General features: G+C 42.4%; 1 protein-coding gene across 1 annotated transcript in view; it reads right to left on the bottom strand.

The window, feature by feature from the left end:
• LOC131251755 (U-box domain-containing protein 35-like) overlaps window positions 1-3,604 on the bottom strand; it is an 83,103-nt gene extending 79,499 nt beyond the window's left edge. Inside the window, exon 1 of the mRNA XM_058252689.1 lies at window positions 2,941-3,604. Coding sequence (XP_058108672.1) covers window positions 2,941-3,124 — 184 coding nt within the window. The 5' untranslated portion in view covers window positions 3,125-3,604. The remainder of the gene's footprint in view (window positions 1-2,940) is intronic.
• Between the last annotated feature and the right edge of the window lie 17,663 nt (window positions 3,605-21,267).

The raw sequence follows: 21,267 nt of genomic DNA on the forward strand, positions 1-21,267 counted from the left end.
AGGAAGTTTCTAATGATATGACATTCAATCACCATTGTTGTATGGTCCTCCAAAGATTTGGATCTTCTTCATTTTTGGGCTCATGCCCTAAAATGTTATGAGAAATGGATGGACAAATACATCATGGTGGGCCGCACCATCTTGGGTGAGGCACGGGCCGCACCTAATCCACTCCCCAAACCACCACACCTTTGTTTTTTAAGTTTTATTTTAACTATTAATTTTTGTATGTAAAACAATGGTGAACTAGTCTTATTATGTTGTGTGAAACTCACACTATAAAATAACTTAAAAGTTACTTAATCGATTAATTTTGTTTCAAGGCAAAATGTTAGTGACCCCTACTTTTTTATTGTGTCAAATACACATTTTAGAAAAACTTAAAGTTAGCTTAAAAGTAAAGTACTTCGGAAGAGGGGTTAAGTACTTCGAAAGAGGGCTTCGAAAACCCCTCTTCCAAAACCCTAAAGTCGACACAAGTTACTTATCCGCAGCCACAACAGTTGCTGCTGCCGCTGCCATAGCCGCAAGTATTATAACCTACAATCTCGGAAGCATCTTCAAGCTGCAATATAGATTCAACTTTTGACGAAAATCCCAACAACATTAGAATAAAGCTTGCCGAAATCCTAGATTTTTTGGGTTATTTCATACTTTTGAAGACCAGCATTGCTGATCCATAGTCCAATCACTTCTCAAACTTCCGGAAAGAGGTATGTCTAAATTTGGATTTTTTTTTCTAGTATTTACGGCTTGATTTTGTCGGTGAAATTTTGAAAAAAGTCAGCAAAATATCGCCAATATCCAAGAGAGACAAAATATGGGGTTTTCGGTTTCGAAGGGCCAGTGATACCGAAAATATCGATGATAATTCGATATTATCGCCGATAATTTAAAAATTGACTGCAGTTGCCTCGATGACTAGATGTTGTTGCTACTACCAAGCGGCACTTCAAAACCCTCTCTGATTCTGTAAATTTTTTTTTCTTAATCACAAATTTCTTTCAATGTTTGTTTCTAGTCTTTCTCCCCTTTTTTTAATCTAATTTCTCAGGTTTCAACAAAAGCTAGGTTTTCACACTAGGATGTTAACACAGATTCCAAATCCCTAGTTCTTTATAATTCTGACCCTCAATCTCTCTTAATCGAATGAGTATTTCCTAATATTACACCCTTTTTTATTAATCCTATACAAGAGATACAGAATAAACGGGATGTAAAATAATAATAATAAAATAAGGATCAGTACATAATTAAAATAAAATTTAAGATTGAGTAGAAAGTAACCACTTACCTCTAGAGGTGGATAGGATTTGACCCGACTCGTTGGATCCGACTCGACCGAACCAGTCGGATCCGATCGTACCCGAACCGAAAGCCAGAGTCGGGTCGGATTGAGTAGACCCACTTAGATCAGACGCCAAACCGAGTCGAGTTTGGGTCATGTAGCAACTCAATCCGATCCGAACTTCGATCCAGTCGAGTCCGGTCCGATCTGATCCAAACCGAAATCGGGTAGTATAAAGTCAAATTTTACTTTCTTTTTTTTTTTTTACCATTACCCTTCTTCTACCCGAACCCTAACTCTACCCAAGCCGGCGCCGCCAGATGAACCTTTGTGGTGTGTAACTGCTGCAACCATACTAATCTTCCCGTCCTACTGGTTAAAGCACGACCAACGAACAAGGCCTGGCCTAGTTTTGAGGTCCTACCCGGTATGAGAGGAGAGTTTGGGTTGTTGACTCAAATTCGGTAGACGGCCTGGCATGGCGCGACACCACAGCCCGAGCCGACTTCCTCTCCTTCCCTCCTGCCCTCCTTCTTTCTCTCCTCCTTTTTCTCCCTCTTTCTCTCTCGATTTCCCTCCTGTTTCCTTCCTAGCACCAGAGTCTCCGGCTCAACTTGACTCAGCCCAGTCCGAATCGACCGGACAGACTCAACTCGATCGACTCGATTTCCCTGACCGAGTCGGACTCAGTTCGGGTCAGGCCAGCAAGTAATCGGTTCGGATCGAGTCAGCCCTGTTAGACTCAGTCCTGAATTGGATCGAGTTCGGGTCAGGTACTTACAAAAACCGGATTGAGTCGAGTCGGACGACTCGACTCGATGCCCACTTCTACTTACCTCAATGCGATTTTGTTCCTCACTAAATCGGAGATACGCCATACCAATTCCCAAATACAACTGAAAGTCGGCCCGAAAGAGTAGGCCCACAAGATCCGACGGTCTACACAATATGAGACCTTTGCAAAAGCTGAAGATCTATGATGCATGTCTAGTGGCCCACCTAACCACTACGGGAGCAAAGAGGTCTGATCACCCCTCTAATTCTACGGTTAAGATGGCCCCGGATTACGATCTACGGTTTGGATAGTATAAGGACGGCCAGATGGACATATAGATATGGAACTCACCCTCTCTATTTTCTCTCACTCTTGGAATTATAGAATGCTTTTCATGAGAGAAGTCCATCCCATTTTATAGGGAAGTGTTGAGGCCAGATAACTCATCTGATCTCAACTTTATCCAATCTAAGTTCGAAGTTGAATTTGAAACACCGAGAGGAAACACAGAAGAGGAAAACTCTCATGAGACCCACCCGCTAGTGTTGCGGGCCCATGTCCAACAAGTTTGCCTGTGAAACTCTTCACAGATGTAAAGTGTTTGCAACTTAAAATTTTCCAAGCATCCAAATGACTTCTTACTATTTCTTCTAGAAGTACCCAAGTCTGATGAAAAATCAATTCAATCAAATGGCATAGCATAATATATAATGCAGGGGATAAAACAGAGAAAATATGCAGATCATTCCATGTCGAGATGGTAACAATCATTACTGGATGATCATAACCATCTTATCGATAGAATTAAGAAAATTGCAGGAACTGAACAAAAGACGGTAAAAGAGTATGAAGAAGATTAATAATATCTGATGTTTACTTGGGGTGAGGATGGTGGTGATCTTCTTCCGAACATGGATAAGTAGAAATATCTGGTTCTTGGAGATGAGATGGTCCGCGGCCCATTTCAACGCATGCTGGCTGCTCTTATCTGCATCGACTGCCACCGCCACCAACTGCCCGTCATCCTTCGTATTCTTCTGACGTCCAGTTGGCCTCCACATCTCGAGCCCTAATTCACCGAGCAAAGTCGCTGCGGAGTCTTTCTCGAGATTCCGGAGGTTATTATTCTCCCAAAAAATCCTAATTCTCCAAGATCCCTCCTCAGCCTCCCACACAGCAGAAACTTCCGCAAATTCCACGGACAGACGGGTCTTCAGATCAGGTAACGATCGGATCTAGCGATTGCGGAGGGGAGTTTGAGATCGATGATCCAAGATTTCTTCTTCTCTTCTTCGTCGACGGTTGTGAATCCTCTAATCCTAGAAACGGTGGGCCTTGATTTCCTAGAAAGGGTGGGCCCTGGTTTCTAGGGTTAGAGTTTGTTCGGAGAAGAAAGAAGTGGAAGGGAAAATGGGATTTTCCGAAGAGAAACAGTGTCGGGGGAGCCATTTTCCGGAGACAACGTTTGCCGAAAATAGGCGTTTTCTGTTGCGTTTTCTCCTTGTATGTAGGATGAGATGGGAGGCCCATAGGAGGAAGGAGAAGAAATAGGGTCCTCGGGCTGCATATGACGCTTGATACGCAGGCGCGCTGAAAGCGGTTCACATGCACGTGCGGCGATTATTAATATTTCTCGGAGTCTTGAGGGTTTGTTTGGCGTCTCTCATTAAGAGATACTCCAACAACCTTCTGTTTTTTTATTGTTCCGGATAATAGCTAGTTTGATAAAATTATCTTTTGGAGTTAAAAATAAAATAAAATAAACACTCTTATTTTAAATAAATAAATAAAATAAGCACGTGTAGATGAGTTTTTTAAGGGGTAATTGACCTCGTTTTTAAAGACTACAACAATTCTATTATAAAAGTAATCCAAATGATTATTTTAGTGGATGAACCATGCCCCTAATGACAAAAGAATGAATGTTTAAAATCTTCATATTTTAAGATATTTGGACCTCCACTGTACCTTACATTAGATATGGATCAACCATCATATGGAGCCCACCTTTGATGTGGACCTTCCATTGTATGAGCCAGACCTTCAAAGTGGGTCATCTATCATGCAAGGCCCGTCTTGGATGACGACCGTTCATCATTAGGGGCCCACCTTAATGTGGGTCATCCATCATGTAGGGCCCACCATCAATGCTAATTGTCCATTACATGGGGCTTCTCAATTTTCACTACCCATCACCCATCATGTAGAGTCCACATTTGATGTGTCAATGTGTGAGCCATACCTTCGAAGTGGATTGTCCATCGTATGGGGCCCACTTTTAATATCCATCGTTCGTCATGCAGGGCGCACTTTATATGTGGATCATCCATCATGTGGCCCACTCTGGAGATGGCTCATCCATCATTCAAGATTTTGGATGTGGACCCTCCATTACCACTTGATGTGGACTGTCCATTATGAGGGGCCACACTTTGATGTGGGCCATCTATCATGTGAAGCTCACTCTTTCCATCATGTGGGCTGACCTTAATGTGGACCATTCATTGTGTAAGGCCTCACCTTCAATATGGGTCGTTCATCATGTAAGCCCACCTTTGATAAAAATTGATCATCATGCAAACCCACTTTCAATGACCATCATCCATCATGTGAGTCCCACCTTTGATGCGGACTGCCCCTCAAATGGAACCCACTCGATGTGCATGTTCTGTTATGTTGGGCCATACTTTAATGTAGGCCATCTATCATATGGGGCTCGCCTTTGATGTGAGTTGTCCATTATGTGGGCCCACCTTGATATGGGGCCCCACGTTCAATGTGACTCATTCATCATGAGGGCCCACCTTTGATTCCACCATCCATCATGTGGGTCCCATATTTGTTGTGGACCATCTGTCATGTGGGGTCCACTTCATGTGGACGGTCCATCATGTAGGTCTCACCTTTGTTGTGGATCATCCATCGTGTGGGGCGCAACCTTCCATACAGGTCATTTATCATGTGGGCCCACCTTTAATGTCAACCTTCTATCACGTGGTCCCACAGTCAATATCCACCATCCATCATTTGGGTCCCACCTTTGATATGGACCATCCATTAGGCATGGCCTGCTTGATGTGGATGGTCCATCATATGGGGCCACACTTTAATTCCAGCCATCCAAGCCATCCATCACATGGGGCTCACCTTTGAAGTTATCGGGAGCTGCAAGGGGTACACAGAGATGAATTAAGCAAAGTACTTCAATCACATAATTAGGTCCAATCACAAATACTCCGAATTTAACGTGAAAAAATAACGACATAAAGCGGCAATAATGAACTATGAAAGCAGAAATTTACAAGAGACAAAGATTGCCCGATTAAAACAAGCATCGAATCTCCACAAGCTATGCCCTTGAAACCCTATGAACGAATTATAAAGCCCTCACACTTTTATGATCTCTCACAAATCCTCATCACACTACACACACACACACACACTATATGAGAATCACAATCGAAATCAGAAACAAATCGTGCACTTACGCAATTTTGCGTGTGCACTGGATGACACATTCGATGGCACTTTGATGGCATCGACAAAACTGTCAATGGCATCGAACACCCTCAATGTCATCGAGTTGAACACAAAAACATTCTAGCGACTAAATATGGAACTTTTGGATTTTTCCAATGGCATCTTCAATAGGACATCGATAACATGTCAATGGAATCGAGTAGGACACCACAAAGTGTCCAGCAACCAACATGAGATTTTCGGATTTTCTCGATGGCATCGAGCAACTGTTCGATGGCATCGAACAGTTGTCGATAGATTTGAATGGTTTGTCAATGGCATTGATAGACACCATTGCTAAAATATTTGAGACACCAACAACATATGTGACTATGCATTATGTGGGCCCACACCTTTGATATGGATCATTTATCATGTGGGGCCTACCTTCAATATGAACCATTCATCATGTGGGCCCACATTGAATAAATTGTAAAGAGAAGAGAAGATGATAAGATGGGAATTACTCAACAAGTTTATGGACAAACTTATCAAAAAATTAATCCAAATTGTCTACTCGCTTAATTAAGCCAAATAATCTCTGTTTCAAAAAGTAACTCATCCTCAACTCATAAAATTGGTGTTTATTTGATACTTTACAAACGAATTAGCACTTTGATTAGACTTTTACCAAAATGTCTAAGAGCTTATTTTATTTTTTTAAAAAGCAAGTCAATAAGCTCTTATTTGTAGAAATGTCAAATGCCCCCTAATTGGCAATCATGATTCCATATAATTCCATGGCTAGGATGGGTAAATCATAAATATACTCAATTATTTAGAAAACATGCCAAATAAATGATGCAATGTAAGGAGTTGGTGATGAATGGCTCATATCGTCAATTTTGCATTCTTTAGTTTGACATGTTGAGAAAATTTATGTAAAGATCGAAGCCAACAATTAAAGCTCTAGTCATGAATCGGATGCACTTTCTTTAAAGCATTATTCACTCATTCTCATCGATATGATATTGTTGTCAAGTTAATTTGTAGTGAACCATTTTCAAAACATGACATGCTTTGTTGGATCTGCATGCAGCAATCAGGAATAATCCACAATAGGAACTTGGTATGTAGTTTATTATTATGATATACTATATAATGTAAAATATATTTGATCCTTTGTTTACATTGGATGTCATAGGGAATGAAGGGACGTGCATTTTCGGAAAGAGACATATCTAAAAGACGCATCAGAAACAGTTCACAATAATTGTGTTTTTTTAATGAAAGGATACGGCGTAGCTCGAAAATGTTTTTACGAAGAGACACGACGTAACTTGAATTAAATGAAATCATTGTTTTCATAGCCAAATGGTGCAAAGTGCGCTACTAGTACTTTTACAACTACACTGCCTCATAGCTTACAACTCATTGCCCATGCTACATGCGTGCATGCGCAAGCACATGTTCCAGCGACTCACACTAGAACATATAAGCTAGCTTTTTCTCTCCATTCTCCAAGAAAAATACTAAAGAACTCAAAGCTTATAAATTTATTTACCACTTTATTTCTAAGTAATACAAGACTAAATATTTAAAAATAATAATAATAATTTAAAAACACTATTTGAAATGAAGTTTTGAAGGGAAAATAAAATTCAAAACAATTTTGAATTAAATTAGAAAAAGAGCACGTGCAAGACTAATATTTCTTTTAGTTTAATTAACCAAACCCATTATGTTTGAGATAAAATCTCAGCATGTGATAATGGCATAGGTTCTGAGATTTTTTTAAAAACTTGTGATGACTCCAAAATGGTCCTGCATATTTCACCACACACAGAGCACATGTCACTCGATCAATGTGCCCCGCCATGGATTCCCACACCTACAATCTTCATGGCAAGGTTCTAATAGATCATATATTCATTAAGTGATTTTATTTTTTTTACTAAACCCGATGCTTGAAAGACTTTAAATGACCTTATGAAAGTTTTCAACCATTGAAGGTTATTTTACATGTTAAAACTAATTTAATCATGCTTGATGATAATATGATGGTCTGGATCGATACTCCACTACTTAATCAATACATGCACAGGTTGACATGGGTCTCTCACTCTCCGCGCACTTGGGACAAATCAGGGAGAGACCTTCTACACTTAAAGATTGGCACTCGTATTGTTCAGGAATCCACATCATGCATGCATTTTTTATCAAGTAAATCTAAATCATTCATATCTTGATTCAAATTATGAATGCTTGAGATTATCAAAGAGGAGATCTTAGGTTAAAAACAATAATAACTTTTGAAAAAACAACTTTTTTTTAATACCGCTGTATTTTACAAAAATCCAACATAATGGTTTCAAAGCCGTCCCATCTTGTCATAATTATTGCTGTCTTCTTTTCTTTTGCTTTTTTTTTTCCGTGTTGATGATCATGTCCATTTTACTCGCTCATCGATCATATCGTAATATTCTTAACAATTTGATGTTTTGCCGACAATCAATAATAAACATTTGTTAATCATGATCAATCTAAACACATGTAAGACTCTTATCAGGTGGCCCACACATGATCATTGTTTTAGATATGACCGTTGAATTATTCAGATTGAGCAAGTCAGTGGACCTGACTACAATTGTAATCATTGTAAATAGGTTTGGGGTGAGACGCTTCAACCGCGATCCCTATATACGGTAATTAAGCAGGATATGGAAACATACGGTATGCAAACCCTATAGGGGAGAAGTGTGATGGGTAAGTGTCTAGCCCTCTTTCCTATAAATATATGTCTTGGTTCCCTCACCAATATAAGAGAGAAAACCCTAGTACCGCTAAAGATTCTCCTAAGGGCGTGAGGTGCGAAAGATCAAGATTCTCTTTAGCTACATCGAGGCATCGTGAATGTCTTCCCAATCAAGTACACTTTAAGATTATGGTATTGAATCTCCACTATTGATGCATATATGATCCGTCAATTCCGTAATACAGTTTAACAACCAATTCATATGAAAAAAATGCGTTCTATATATTCTATGATGCTTTGATGGGTAATGGGTGTGGATGTGATGGATGGTATTGTTTTAAATGGTTTTAATGGGAATTACATATTTAATGGTGCTTTATTGAACAATTACGATGGGAAATTACATGATCTTTATTGCACATGCGTTGTACACTCTTTTTTCATCCATCAAGTGGTCTCAACCATGTAAAATCCCTTATTTGATTCATACCCCACTTGAAACCAAGGCCCAAAGACCAAATGGTACCTATGATTACTTAGACCCAAACATATCTAGATGCATGTCTTAAAGATCGAGACTTGCGAAGGTTCCTAACTATAGACATTTATAACCCCGTTATTTTATATGGTGCACGCACTCGAGTTTTAAATTTACCTCGTTTTTATTTTTTTTAAAAAAAATTATGCTATAAAATAAGTTAGCAAAACAATTATATTGAGTGGATATTACACAGACATCATTAGAGCTAGGCAGAATCCGACCCGATCCGATCTGGCCAAGATCGGGTTGGTTCGAGTAGGTCCACTTAGATCCAAACGTACATCGAGTCGAGTTCAGATCAGTGGCCAATCCGGACCGATCCGATCCGATTCGGTCGGGTACTATATAAATAATATTTACTTTTTTATTTTCATTTTTTTACTACCCACCTCACCCGAACAAAGCCCTAATCCCTCCATTCTCTTTCTCTACCCGAACAGCGCCGCACCCACCCATCTCTCCTCCTTTCTTTCCCTCTTTCTCTCCCAATTTCCCTTCTCTCCTTCTTTCTCTCCTTCTTTCTCTCCCGATTTACCACATCTCATTTCTCTCCCTCTCTATCCCCAGACTCAATTCGATCCAACTCGATTCGGTTTTCCAGACCGAGTCGAACTCAGTTCGAGTCAGGCTAGCAAGGATTCAGATCGGATCGAGTTAGCCCTGCTGGACGCAGTCTCGGATCGAATTGAGTTGGGGTCAGGTTCTTGGAAAAATCGGATCGAGTCGAGTTGGAACCAATCTGGGTCCAACTCGACTCGACTCGATGCCTACCTCTAGATATCATAGTGGCCCCACAACTTAGGTTTACATGGGTTTCGTTGCATGAAATTGATATCTTATGTTTAAGGTTAGGTCCACAGTTAAGTGATCCAGACCTTTGGTTGATGGATTCGTTACCCAAACATCTTCGAGATAAGAAGATCCTATCCATCCAATATCTGTCCTGTCCACAATTGAATGCAGTCTGTTACTGACTTTCTCTCTTAACTGTTTTATTTTCAAGACACCTATTTAAGGGCTAGGATTGTCCCATGAAGGAAAATTTAGAATATTTCCATTCACAACTAGGCCAGTTATGTCAATGGATGGGCTTGATTTGTATGTTAAGGTCATCCTCGTGCTCACATGCCCTACGTGTGGGAGATCAGGGCCATTCGTTGGGTAGATCGGCCTAGTGATCAATCAGGCCAAATGACTAGCAGTTAACATTCAACCTTGATGTGAGATCCACCCAGTGCGAGAAGATCATTGGGCCCAAGGTGTGGGCCCAGGCCTAACAATTAAGCCCATTTAGTAACCAGCTCAGGCTCAGGTTTTGTTCAAGAACCCATCAGCCTAGCCCGGCCCACCTTTTTAGGATTTTAAGGGCATTTGTGTCATATGCCATGCATCATGGGGCACACTGATGAATAGAGCTGGGCATCAAGTCGAGTTGGGCGGAGTTAGGGCTGACTCGATTTGATTCGGTTTTGAAATAGGCCTGATTGGAACTCAACCTGACTTGGTACCGAGTCCAATATGCTTGATCCGATCTGAGTCTGAGTTTGTCCTAGACTAATCCGAACCGAGTTTGACCCGGTCAAAAGTACTGAGTCGGGTCAAGTTGGCACCGAATTGGATCAAGAGATGAGAGAGGGAGGGAGTGGAGAGGAAAGAGAGAGAGGAAGAGGAGGGTGGTGATGGTGGTGGGTGGCTGCCAAGCTTGGAAGATGAGGGAGTGAGGGAGTGGAGGAGAGAGAGAGGGTGGTGATGGTAGTGGGTGGCTGCTGGGCTGAAGAGGAGGAGGATGAGGGAGGGTGAGAGAGAGAGAGAGAGCTTGTGACCGGGTCAAGGTCGGGTGTGGCAGGTAGAGTTCGAGATACTTAGACATTATAGTTTTTTATTATATATATACTAGAATCCGAGTCAGTTCGAGTTTCAGATCGAGTCAAGTTTGACCGAATTTTATCAGTTGACACTTGGATCTTACATACGTGCCCAGGTTGGCATGTGTGAGGCGAGTACAAAAAAGGAAAATCCACCCTATCCAGTTCAATTCTCATTTTACCAAGGAAGCCGATTGCCTAATGAGTAAACTCCGTGCGGCTCACTGTAGATGTATGTGTCTTATCCAGGCCGTCCATCTGTTTTTCCAGCTCATTTCAAGGCACCAGCCCAAAATTGAAGCTTATTGAAAGTTGAAGTGAACCACACCACATGAAACACTTCGGAATTCATGAAGAATTTTTACCCTAGAAAACCTCAAATGTGCACAAAAGATTTTAACAACAACAACAATAAATAAATAAATAAATAAAAGTACGGACGATTGAACACATGCGTTAGTAAGTGTAGTAATTATCCGGACTCGTATGTTTCATCCATGCTGTACATCCATTTTTCCATATCATTTCAGGCATCATCTCAAAATTGAGGCAGATCTAAATCTCAAGTGGACCACACCACAGGAAACAGTGGGGATGCTTACCGTTGAAAACTTCTTATGGGCACAGAGGTTTTAGATCAAGCTTATTTTTATATTTTCCCTTCATCCAGGCTTACGTGACTTTATGAACAGGTTGGATGGAAAATAAACATCGCAGTGGCCCTAAGAAGGTTTCAACGGTGGGCACCACTATCCCCACTGCTTCCTCTGGTGTGGTCCACTTGAACTTCCAATCAGCCTCGTTTTTGGGTTCATATTCTAAAATGATCTCTCAAGCTGAATGAATGGCATGGATAAAATACATACATCATGGTGGGCTCACAAAGCTTTTACCACCGGTACAACTAGAGGGGTCACTACCAAATCCAAATTCTAATTACCATACGCTCGAGCTGTGTGGGGCTCACCTATGATGCGTATGTAGAATCTAAATTGTTCATCAGGTGAAACACCTCATCGCCACCGTACATCACAAAAATCATTCATATTAAAAACTCAGTTGAAAAAATACTTGGAACAATGCACAATCATACCTACAACCTATATATTGATTTGTCGCCGCTCACCAAAATATTTGGAATGCTTTTAGCTGCTGTAGCCATTAATATTGGTGGGGTGCACCTAATGAATGGGTTGGATGAGATACACACAACACAGTGGACCCCACATTCCATATGGAAGTTGTTTCTATGGTGGAAATCCCCACTCCAATCTCCCCTCCCTCTAGTGCAGCCCACGTGAGGGATCAAGACTGGATTGACTTCAGGGCCTAAAACAGGAGGGCAAATCCAATGGACGGGTTGGATGGCACTCATACATCATGGTGGGCTCACATAGTAATTTATATGTGTCCACTCACACAGCTTGAATGCATGGTAATTCACACACGTTCGGAGGCATGTGATTATTCCAACCTTCCAACTCACTAGTTTGAACTCGCGAAAATTAGATGAACAATCCTAACCTCTTATTTGTGACACGATTGCGAAAAATGACGGTTGGATATTTTTGGTACATGGTACATCTAAATTATATTTTTGGTACATGGTACATCTAAACTAAGACCCGTAACAGGCCGTCTATTTGAATTAATTGTACTATATTTATTCAATTTATGAGTAAATTTTCAGCCTATTCACTCTGATAAAGTATCAAACCTTGTTTCTTTGCTAAAATGGGTGTGAGTGGGTTGGGTTACATATAGATTTGGGCATTTCTGACCTAATCCGGTTGATTTGACCCAATCCGAAGGCCTGAATCGGTGCGATTCGAGTAGGATTAGGCAGATCCGACTGTTTATCGGATCAATATCAATTCGGACCGATCCAATCCGATATTTGATCCGGACCAGACTATTAGTAAGTATGTTTTTACTGTTTTACCATAACTAACACACACACACACACACACACACACACACCCTTTTATGTTTTTACCCTACCCTTTCTACCTGCTCCCGAATGCTCGCCGTGCCGAACCCTAAATCCCTAAATACCTCTCATCTTGTCTTTACCGGAACATAACAGCCATCTCGATCTCGATCCGGCCAATTCAGAATCTTCAGACTCCACTTCGCAGCCCGGCACACCACTCCCGATCTAGATCCCGATCTGGATCTGTCTACCGATCCTGATTTCGATCCGGCCACTCGAGTCTCCACACAGCAGATCCGGCCATTTATCATCTCCATTCTCCATTCATCAGGTAGGACCAACTCGGCCACTCCAGTTTATTTTATTTTTTTATTTTCTTTTGCTTTTTTTTTTCCGTGTTGATGATCATGTCCATTTTACTCGCTCATCGATCATATCGTAATATTCTTAACAATTTGATGTTTTGCCGACAATCAATAATAAACATTTGTTAATCATGATCAATCTAAACACATGTAAGACTCTTATCAGGTGGCCCACACATGATCATTGTTTTAGATATGACCGTTGAATTATTCAGATTGAGCAATTCAGTGGACCTGACTACAATTGTAATCATTGTAAATAGGTTTGGGGTGAGACGCTTCAACCGCGATCCCTATATACGGTAATTAAGCAGGATATGGAAACATACGGTATGCAAACCCTATAGGGGAGAAGTGTGATGGGTAAGTGTCTAGCCCTCTTTCCTATAAATATATGTCTTGGTTCCCTCACCAATATAAGAGAGAAAACCCTAGTACCGCTAAAGATTCTCCTAAGGGCGTGAGGTGCGAAAGATCAAGATTCTCTTTAGCTACATCGAGGCATCGTGAATGTCTTCCCAATCAAGTACACTTTAAGATTATGGTATTGAATCTCCACTATTGATGCATATATGATCTGTCAATTCCGTAATACAGTTTAACAACCAATTCATATGAAAAAAATGCGTTCTATACATTCTATGATGCTTTGATGGGTAATGGGTGTGGATGTGATGGATGGTATTGTTTTAAATGGTTTTAATGGGAATTACATATTTAATGGTGCTTTATTGAACAATTACGATGGGAAATTACATGATCTTTATTGCACATGCGTTGTACACTCTTTTTTCATCCATCAAGTGGTCTCAACCATGTAAAATCCCTTATTTGATTCATACCCCACTTGAAACCAAGGCCCAAAGACCAAATGGTACCTATGATTACTTAGACCCAAACATATCTAGATGCATGTCTTAAAGATCGAGACTTGCGAAGGTTCCTAACTATAGACATTTATAACCCCGTTATTTTATATGGTGCACGCACTCGAGTTTTAAATTTACCTCGTTTTTATTTTTTTAAAAAAAAATTATGCTATAAAATAAGTTAGCAAAACAATTATATTGAGTGGATATTACACAGACATCATTAGAGCTAGGCAGAATCCGACCCGATCCGATCTGGCCAAGATCGGGTTGGTTCGAGTAGGTCCACTTAGATCCAAACGTACATCGAGTCGAGTTCAGATCAGTGGCCAATCCGGACCGATCCGATCCGATTCGGTCGGGTACTATATAAATAATATTTACTTTTTTATTTTCATTTTTTTACTACCCACCTCACCCGAACAAAGCCCTAATCCCTCCATTCTCTTTCTCTACCCGAACAGCGCCGCACCCACCCATCTCTCCTCCTTTCTTTCCCTCTTTCTCTCCCAATTTCCCTTCTCTCCTTCTTTCTCTCCTTCTTTCTCTCCTGATTTCCTAGCTCTCCTTCTTTCTCTCCTCCTTTCTCTCCCTCTCTCTCCTGATCTTAATTCAACATAGTCCGATCTTGATTTAGCCCTTCGGACTCAGTTCGGGTCAGGCTAGCAAGGATTCAGATCGGATCGAGTTAGCCCTGCTGGATGCAGTCTCGGATCGAATTGAGTTGGGGTCAGGTTCTTGGAAAAATCGGATCGAGTCGAGTTGGACCCAATCTGGGTCCAACTCGACTCGACTCGATGCCTACCTCTAGATATCATAGTGGCCCCACAACTTAGGTTTACATGGGTTTCGTTGCATGAAATTGATATCTTATGTTTAAGGTTAGGTCCACAGTTAAGTGATCCAGACCTTTGGTTGATGGATTCGTTACCCAAACATCTTCGAGATAAGAAGATCCTATCCATCCAATATCTGTCCTGTCCACAATTGAATGCAGTCTGTTACTGACTTTCTCTCTTAACTATTTTATTTTCAAGACACCTATTTAAGGGCTAGGATTGTCCCATGAAGGAAAATTTAGAATATTTCCATTCACAACTAGGCCAGTTATGTCAATGGATGGGCTTGATTTGTATGTTAAGGTCATCCTCGTACTCACATGCCCTACGTGTGGGAGATCAGGGCCATTCGTTGGGTAGATCGGCCTAGTGATCAATCAGGCCAAATGACTAGCAGTTAACATTCAACCTTGATGTGAGATCCACCCAGTGCGAGAAGATCATTGGGCCCAAGGTGTGGGCCCAGGCCTAACAATTAAGCCCATTTAGTAACCAGCTCAGGCTCAGGTTTTGTTCAAGAACCCATCAGCCTAGCCCGGCCCACCTTTTTAGGATTTTAAGGGCATTTGTGTCATATGCCATGCATCATGGGGCACACTGATGAATAGAGCTGGGCATCAAGTCGAGTTGGGCGGAGTTAGGGCTGACTCGATTTGATTCGGTTTTGAAATAGGCCTGATTGGAACTCAACCTGACTTGGTACCGAGTCCAATATGCTTGATCCGATCTGAGTCTGAGTTTGTCCTAGACTAATCCGAACCGAGTTTGACCCGGTCAAAAGTACTGAGTCGGGTGTATAAAAAGAAAAAAAAGGGAAAAAATGTGTAAAAAAAAGAAAAAGAAAAAAAGAGGGTATTTGTGAGACCCGTATCTTAGCCTGTATCGTTCCGTAGGCTTCCACGGTCCTCTCGGTCGAATTCCGACGACTTGCGACGCATAGATAGCAGTTGCGCGCGATCCTGAGTTGTATCCTGTATTTCAGAGTTGACTTAGCCTAAGACTTGTACTCTAGCAACCGCGCCATCGCCGTGGTTCCGAAGCCGCGTCTCGCGTGCCGAGGTGATACCTGGGCCAGCAGATGTGGACCCGCGTTCGGTTCAAAGAAAACGTCGCGCATTGCAAATACCTAGGGAATCTCTACGATACGTTACATCAACCCATCAATCAAATGTCAAGTACAATACCCATCCCCAAGTACAACTAGGGGTGCACACAGTTCGATTTGGTCTAGTTCTGGGGTGAAACCAGAATCGAACCGTTCCTAACGGTTCTAGGAAATTCGGAATCGGAACCGGACCATTGGCACCCTAGAACCGAACCGGAACCGAACCGTTAAAATCGGTTCGGTTCCGGATCAGTTCCACGGTTCTGGGCTTTTTATAATCCAGCCCAATTGCAAGCCCATGTCCATCCATGTTGTGGTCCATTTGATAAATGGTTTAGATATTGTATAAGGTGTGCAAAAATACATTTACGAAAATAATTTTTCTAGAGAAAATAATTATAAGGTGTGCAAAAATACATCGGTTCGGTTCTATGGATCAGATCCACGGTTTGGTTCTACGGATCGATTCACGGTTTGGTTCTTTGATTTTTGGAACCGGAACCGGAACCGGTGCACTCTAGAACCGGACCAAACCGGACCGTTTGGTCGGTTCCAGTCCGGTTCCATGGTTCTACCAGTTAAATGTGCACCCCTAAGTACAACCACCCCTCTCCAAAGTCAACTTTCTCTTACAACAAGTACACATCCATCACCCATCACCCATCACTCACCCATCCCTCTCTCTCTTACACCTCTCTCTCTCTCTCTCTCTCTCTCTCTCTCATCTCTCTCTCTCTCATTACTCCCAAGCAACCCCATGAGAACTCTCAACGACCAAGCTAGCTCCATGAGAGAGCTTTGTGTGGCCCACTCCCTACCACCCTATCTCCCATCTCCACTCTTGGATCGTCATCTTCACCATTGAAGGAGCACTTATGGTGCATTAGAAGGCTAGGGAGGAAGAAGAAGGATAGGTGGGTGATTTGTGATTTGAGGGCCCACTTGTGGTGGAACCCATTTTGATGATTGCATTGTATAGAGAGGCCCAAAGTGGCGGGGCCCCTCCTCATCCGTTTCTCTCTCTCTCTCTCTCTCTCTCTCTATGTGTGACCCACCAATGATGCATATGTTTCATTTATGCTATGGGGCCAACCATGATGGATGGGCCTGTCTATATCGTCCAGAAACTGGACATGTGGGAACACCCTGATGCATGTGTTTTGGCCTAACTGTCCATATGTGCGGATCCCACCTTGATGTACCTGTTGAATAAGCATGGACCCCACCATGGCAGTGCGTGGGGCCCACTTTGTGTGATATGTGTATTATCCCCACCGTCCAGTAATGGGACGGTGGGATTCACCCACATGCAGCGTGCAGGTCCTCTTTGATGTATGTATTTTTTTTTTACATTCCGTCCATCTGTCTTTGACCTGGGCCTGCCCACACGTGTGACACGTGTGGCAGGTTGGACCCACCTTGATGTAAGTATTTTACATCCATTGTTCATCCGTTTGGGGACGTGGAGCCCAGCATGCTGTATGAGTTTCATCTGCACCATCTGTGCAAGGGCAACCGTGGTGTATTTGCCATCCAATCTGTCCGTCCGTACTGGGCAGGACGTGGGCAGGTGGGGCCTGCTTTGATATATTGTGTATCCAGACCGTCCATTTATTTTGCCATGGTCCAGCGGACCCACCATGCATGAGCCTTGGATCCAGCTCGTCCGTCCAGGACGCTGGATGCTGGGCTGAATTGTTTTAAAATAATAAAAATAATATATATATATATATATATATATATATATATATATATATATATTATTTTATAATATAAGAGGGTGGCACACCACGTGGGACCCACCTCATGTATTATGTAATATAATATTATTATTTTATAATATAAAGACGGTGGCCCACCACGTGGGACCCACCTCATGTATTATGTATTATAATATTATTATTTTATAATATAAGGAGGGTGCCCCACTACGTGGGACCCACCTCGTGTATCTACTCCATCCTCACCGTCCATCTGGACGGTGGGACCCCACCTACTTGCTGATTAACGCCAACAAGTTCTGTAGGTCAATCATGTAGTATGTGTATATCCACCGTCCATTGATGGTGGGACCCACCTTTGCTGTATGTGTTATACCGACCGTCCATCAGATTAGGACAGTGGAGACCCACCTTATTGTATACATCCACACCGTCTGTCCATTTTAATGGACCGGTGGGCACACATGTGGACCACCTTAATAAAGTAGATTGGCTGGTGTACCTCTCACCAGCAATATAGCCACTGTACTCAGCAGCCCTGTGGGATACCATGATATATGTGTTATTTCTATGCCATCTATTTAGTGGGCTATGTGGGGCTCATTGGGATGCATTTGTGACCCACCCCATCCAACTGCCTAGTGGACCCATTGCATAAACTGTAAGCCCCGTATCCTAGACCGTACCGTTCTATAGGCTTCCGCGGTCTTCCCGGTCGAATTCCGGCAACCTTCGACCCTTAATCGGTATTTGCGCGCGACCTGGATTCTCGTGCCGTCAACCTGAGTCGACTCAACCCAGGGCTTGTACCTTAGCGACCGCGTCGTCGCCGCGGTTCCGATGCCGCGACTCGCGCGCTGATGCAATGCTCTGGTCAGGAGTTGTGGGCCAGCGTTCGGTGTGAGGAAACGCCGCGCGTGCGAATTTCGAGAGAATCTCTACGAGGTGTCACATCAATCAATCAATCCCATCAATCCCATCATGTCAAGTACACATCAACTTTCACCCTTTCCCAAGCAACCCCCAAAGTCAAAAAGCTCTTACACAACCCATAACTCCTCTTACACCTTTTTCCAAAAAAAGTCAAAAATCTCTTACACCCCCATCCCTCTCTCCCATCCATCACTCCATCACCCATCACTCCCTCTCTCTCTCTCCCTTACAAGTCTCTCTCTCTCATTTCATACTCTCCCATAAGCAAAATCCATACGTATGAGTCCCCCATGGTGAAAAAATTTCATTTGTGAGGTCCACCTTTCCTACCCCTTCATCTCTCATCTCAACCATCCATTTCTCATCTTCCTCCATCAAAGATTGACTCGTATGTTTCATCCATGCTGTACATCCATTTTTCCATATCATTTCAGGCATCATCTCAAAATTGAGGCAGATCTAAATCTCAAGTGGACCACACCACAGGAAACAGTGGGGATGCTTACCGTTGAAAACTTCTTATGGGCACAGAGGTTTTAGATCAAGCTTATTTTTATATTTTCCCTTCATCCAGGCTTACGTGACTTTATGAACAGGTTGGATGGAAAATAAACATCGCGGTGGCCCTAAGAAGGTTTCAACGGTGGGCACCACTATCCCCACTGCTTCCTCTGGTGTGGTCCACTTGAACTTCCAATCAGCCTCGTTTTTGGGTTCATAATCTAAAATGATCTCTCAAGCTGAATGAATGGCATGGATAAAATACATACATAATGGTGGGCTCACAAAGCTTTTACCACCGGTACAACCAGAGGGGTCACTACCAAATCCAAATTCTAATTACCATACGCTCGAGCTGTGTGGGGCTCACCTATGATGCGTATGTAGAATCTAAATTGTTCATCAGGTGAAACACCTCATCGCCACCGTACATCACAAAAATCATTCATATTAAAAACTCAGTTGAAAAAATACTTGGAACAATGCACAATCATACCTACAACCTATATATTGATTTGTCGCCGCTCACCAAAATATTTGGAATGCTTTTAGCTGCTGTAGCCATTAATATTGGTGGGGTGCACCTAATGAATGGGTTGGATGAGATACACACAACACAGTGGACCCCACATTCCATATGGAAGTTGTTTCTATGGTGGAAATCCCCACTCCAATCTCCCCTCCCTCTAGTGCAGCCCACGTGAGGGATCAAGACTGGATTGACTTCAGGGCCTAAAACAGGAGGGCAAATCCAATGGACGGGTTGGATGGCACTCATACATCATGGTGGGCTCACATAGTAATTTATATGTGTCCACTCACACAGCTTGAATGCATGGTAATTCACACACGTTCGGAGGCATGTGATTATTCCAACCTTCCAACTCACTAGTTTGAACTCGCGAAAATTAGATGAACAATCCTAACCTCTTATTTGTGACACGATTGCGAAAAATGACGGTTGGATATTTTTGGTACATGGTACATCTAAATTATATTTTTGGTACATGGTACATCTAAACTAAGACCCGTAACAGGCGGTCTATTTGAATTAATTGTACTATATTTATTCAATTTATAAATAAATTTTCAGCCTACTTCACTCTGATAAAGTATCAAACCTTGTTTCTTTGCTAAAATGAGTGTGAGTGGGTTGGGTTACATATAGATTTGGGCATTTCTGACCCGATCGGTTGATTTGACCCGATCTGAAGGCCTGAATCGGTGTGATTCGAGTAGGATTAGGCAGATCCGACTATTTATCGGATCAATATCAATTCGGACCGATCCAATCCGATATTTGATCCGGACCGGACTATTAGTAAGTATGTTTTTACTATTTTACCATAACTAACACACACACACATACACACCCACACACACCACACACACCCTTTTATGTTTTTATCCTACCCTTTCTACCTGCTCTCGAACGCTCGCCGTGCCAAACCCTAAATCCCTAAATACCTCTCATCTTGTCTTTACCGGAACATAACAGCCATCTCGATCTCGATCCGGCCAGTTCAGAGTCTTCAGACTCCACTCCGCAACCCGGCACACCACTCCCGATCCAGATCTATCTACCGATCCTAATTTCGATCTGGCCACTCGAGTCTCCACGCAGCAGATTCGACCATTTATCATCTCCATTCTCCATTCATCAAGTAGGACCAACTCGGCCACTCCAGTTTATTTTATTTTTTTATTTTAGGAGCTGAATGGCTCGCTATGGTGGTCCGGTGGACCACATTGGCTCACTGTGAGGTTGTGGCTCGTCGGCCAACCATGGCCCGCTGCTCGCTGGTAGTCCGCTCGCCCTAGTTAGCCGTGTGGTCCACTGGACTCGATGATTACTTTGATACTCTGGCCTATAGGATGCTTGATACGCAATAATCTTCCTTTCTTCCTCTTCGATCCAAACCATGCCCAATCCGATCCGACTCGGTTTTCGTGATCGAGTCGGACTCAGATTAGATCAGGCCATATAGATTTCAGATCGGTTCAAGTTGGACCCAATTCGATCCGATTCAGTCCAATGCCTGACTCTAGTTGCATGTTATATACAAGTAGGGTATGTGTTGGTTGGGCCCATACTCTTGCTTCGGTGGTAGACTCTCAGGAGTTTCAACACTGGGTCAAGGGTTCCAGTACCCATAGGTGGTGAAATCCCACTACAGCGTGAGTGTGTGTTGTGTGTAAAAAGAAAAAAAGTGTGTAAAAAAAGAAAAAGAAAAAAAGAGGGTATTTGTGAGACCCGTATCCTAGCCCGTATCATTCCGTAAGCTTCCGCGGTCCTTTCGGTCGAATTCCGACGACTC

The sequence above is a fragment of the Magnolia sinica genome, chromosome 7 (assembly GCF_029962835.1).
Source record: "Magnolia sinica isolate HGM2019 chromosome 7, MsV1, whole genome shotgun sequence".
Taxonomy (NCBI): Eukaryota; Viridiplantae; Streptophyta; class Magnoliopsida; order Magnoliales; family Magnoliaceae; genus Magnolia; species Magnolia sinica.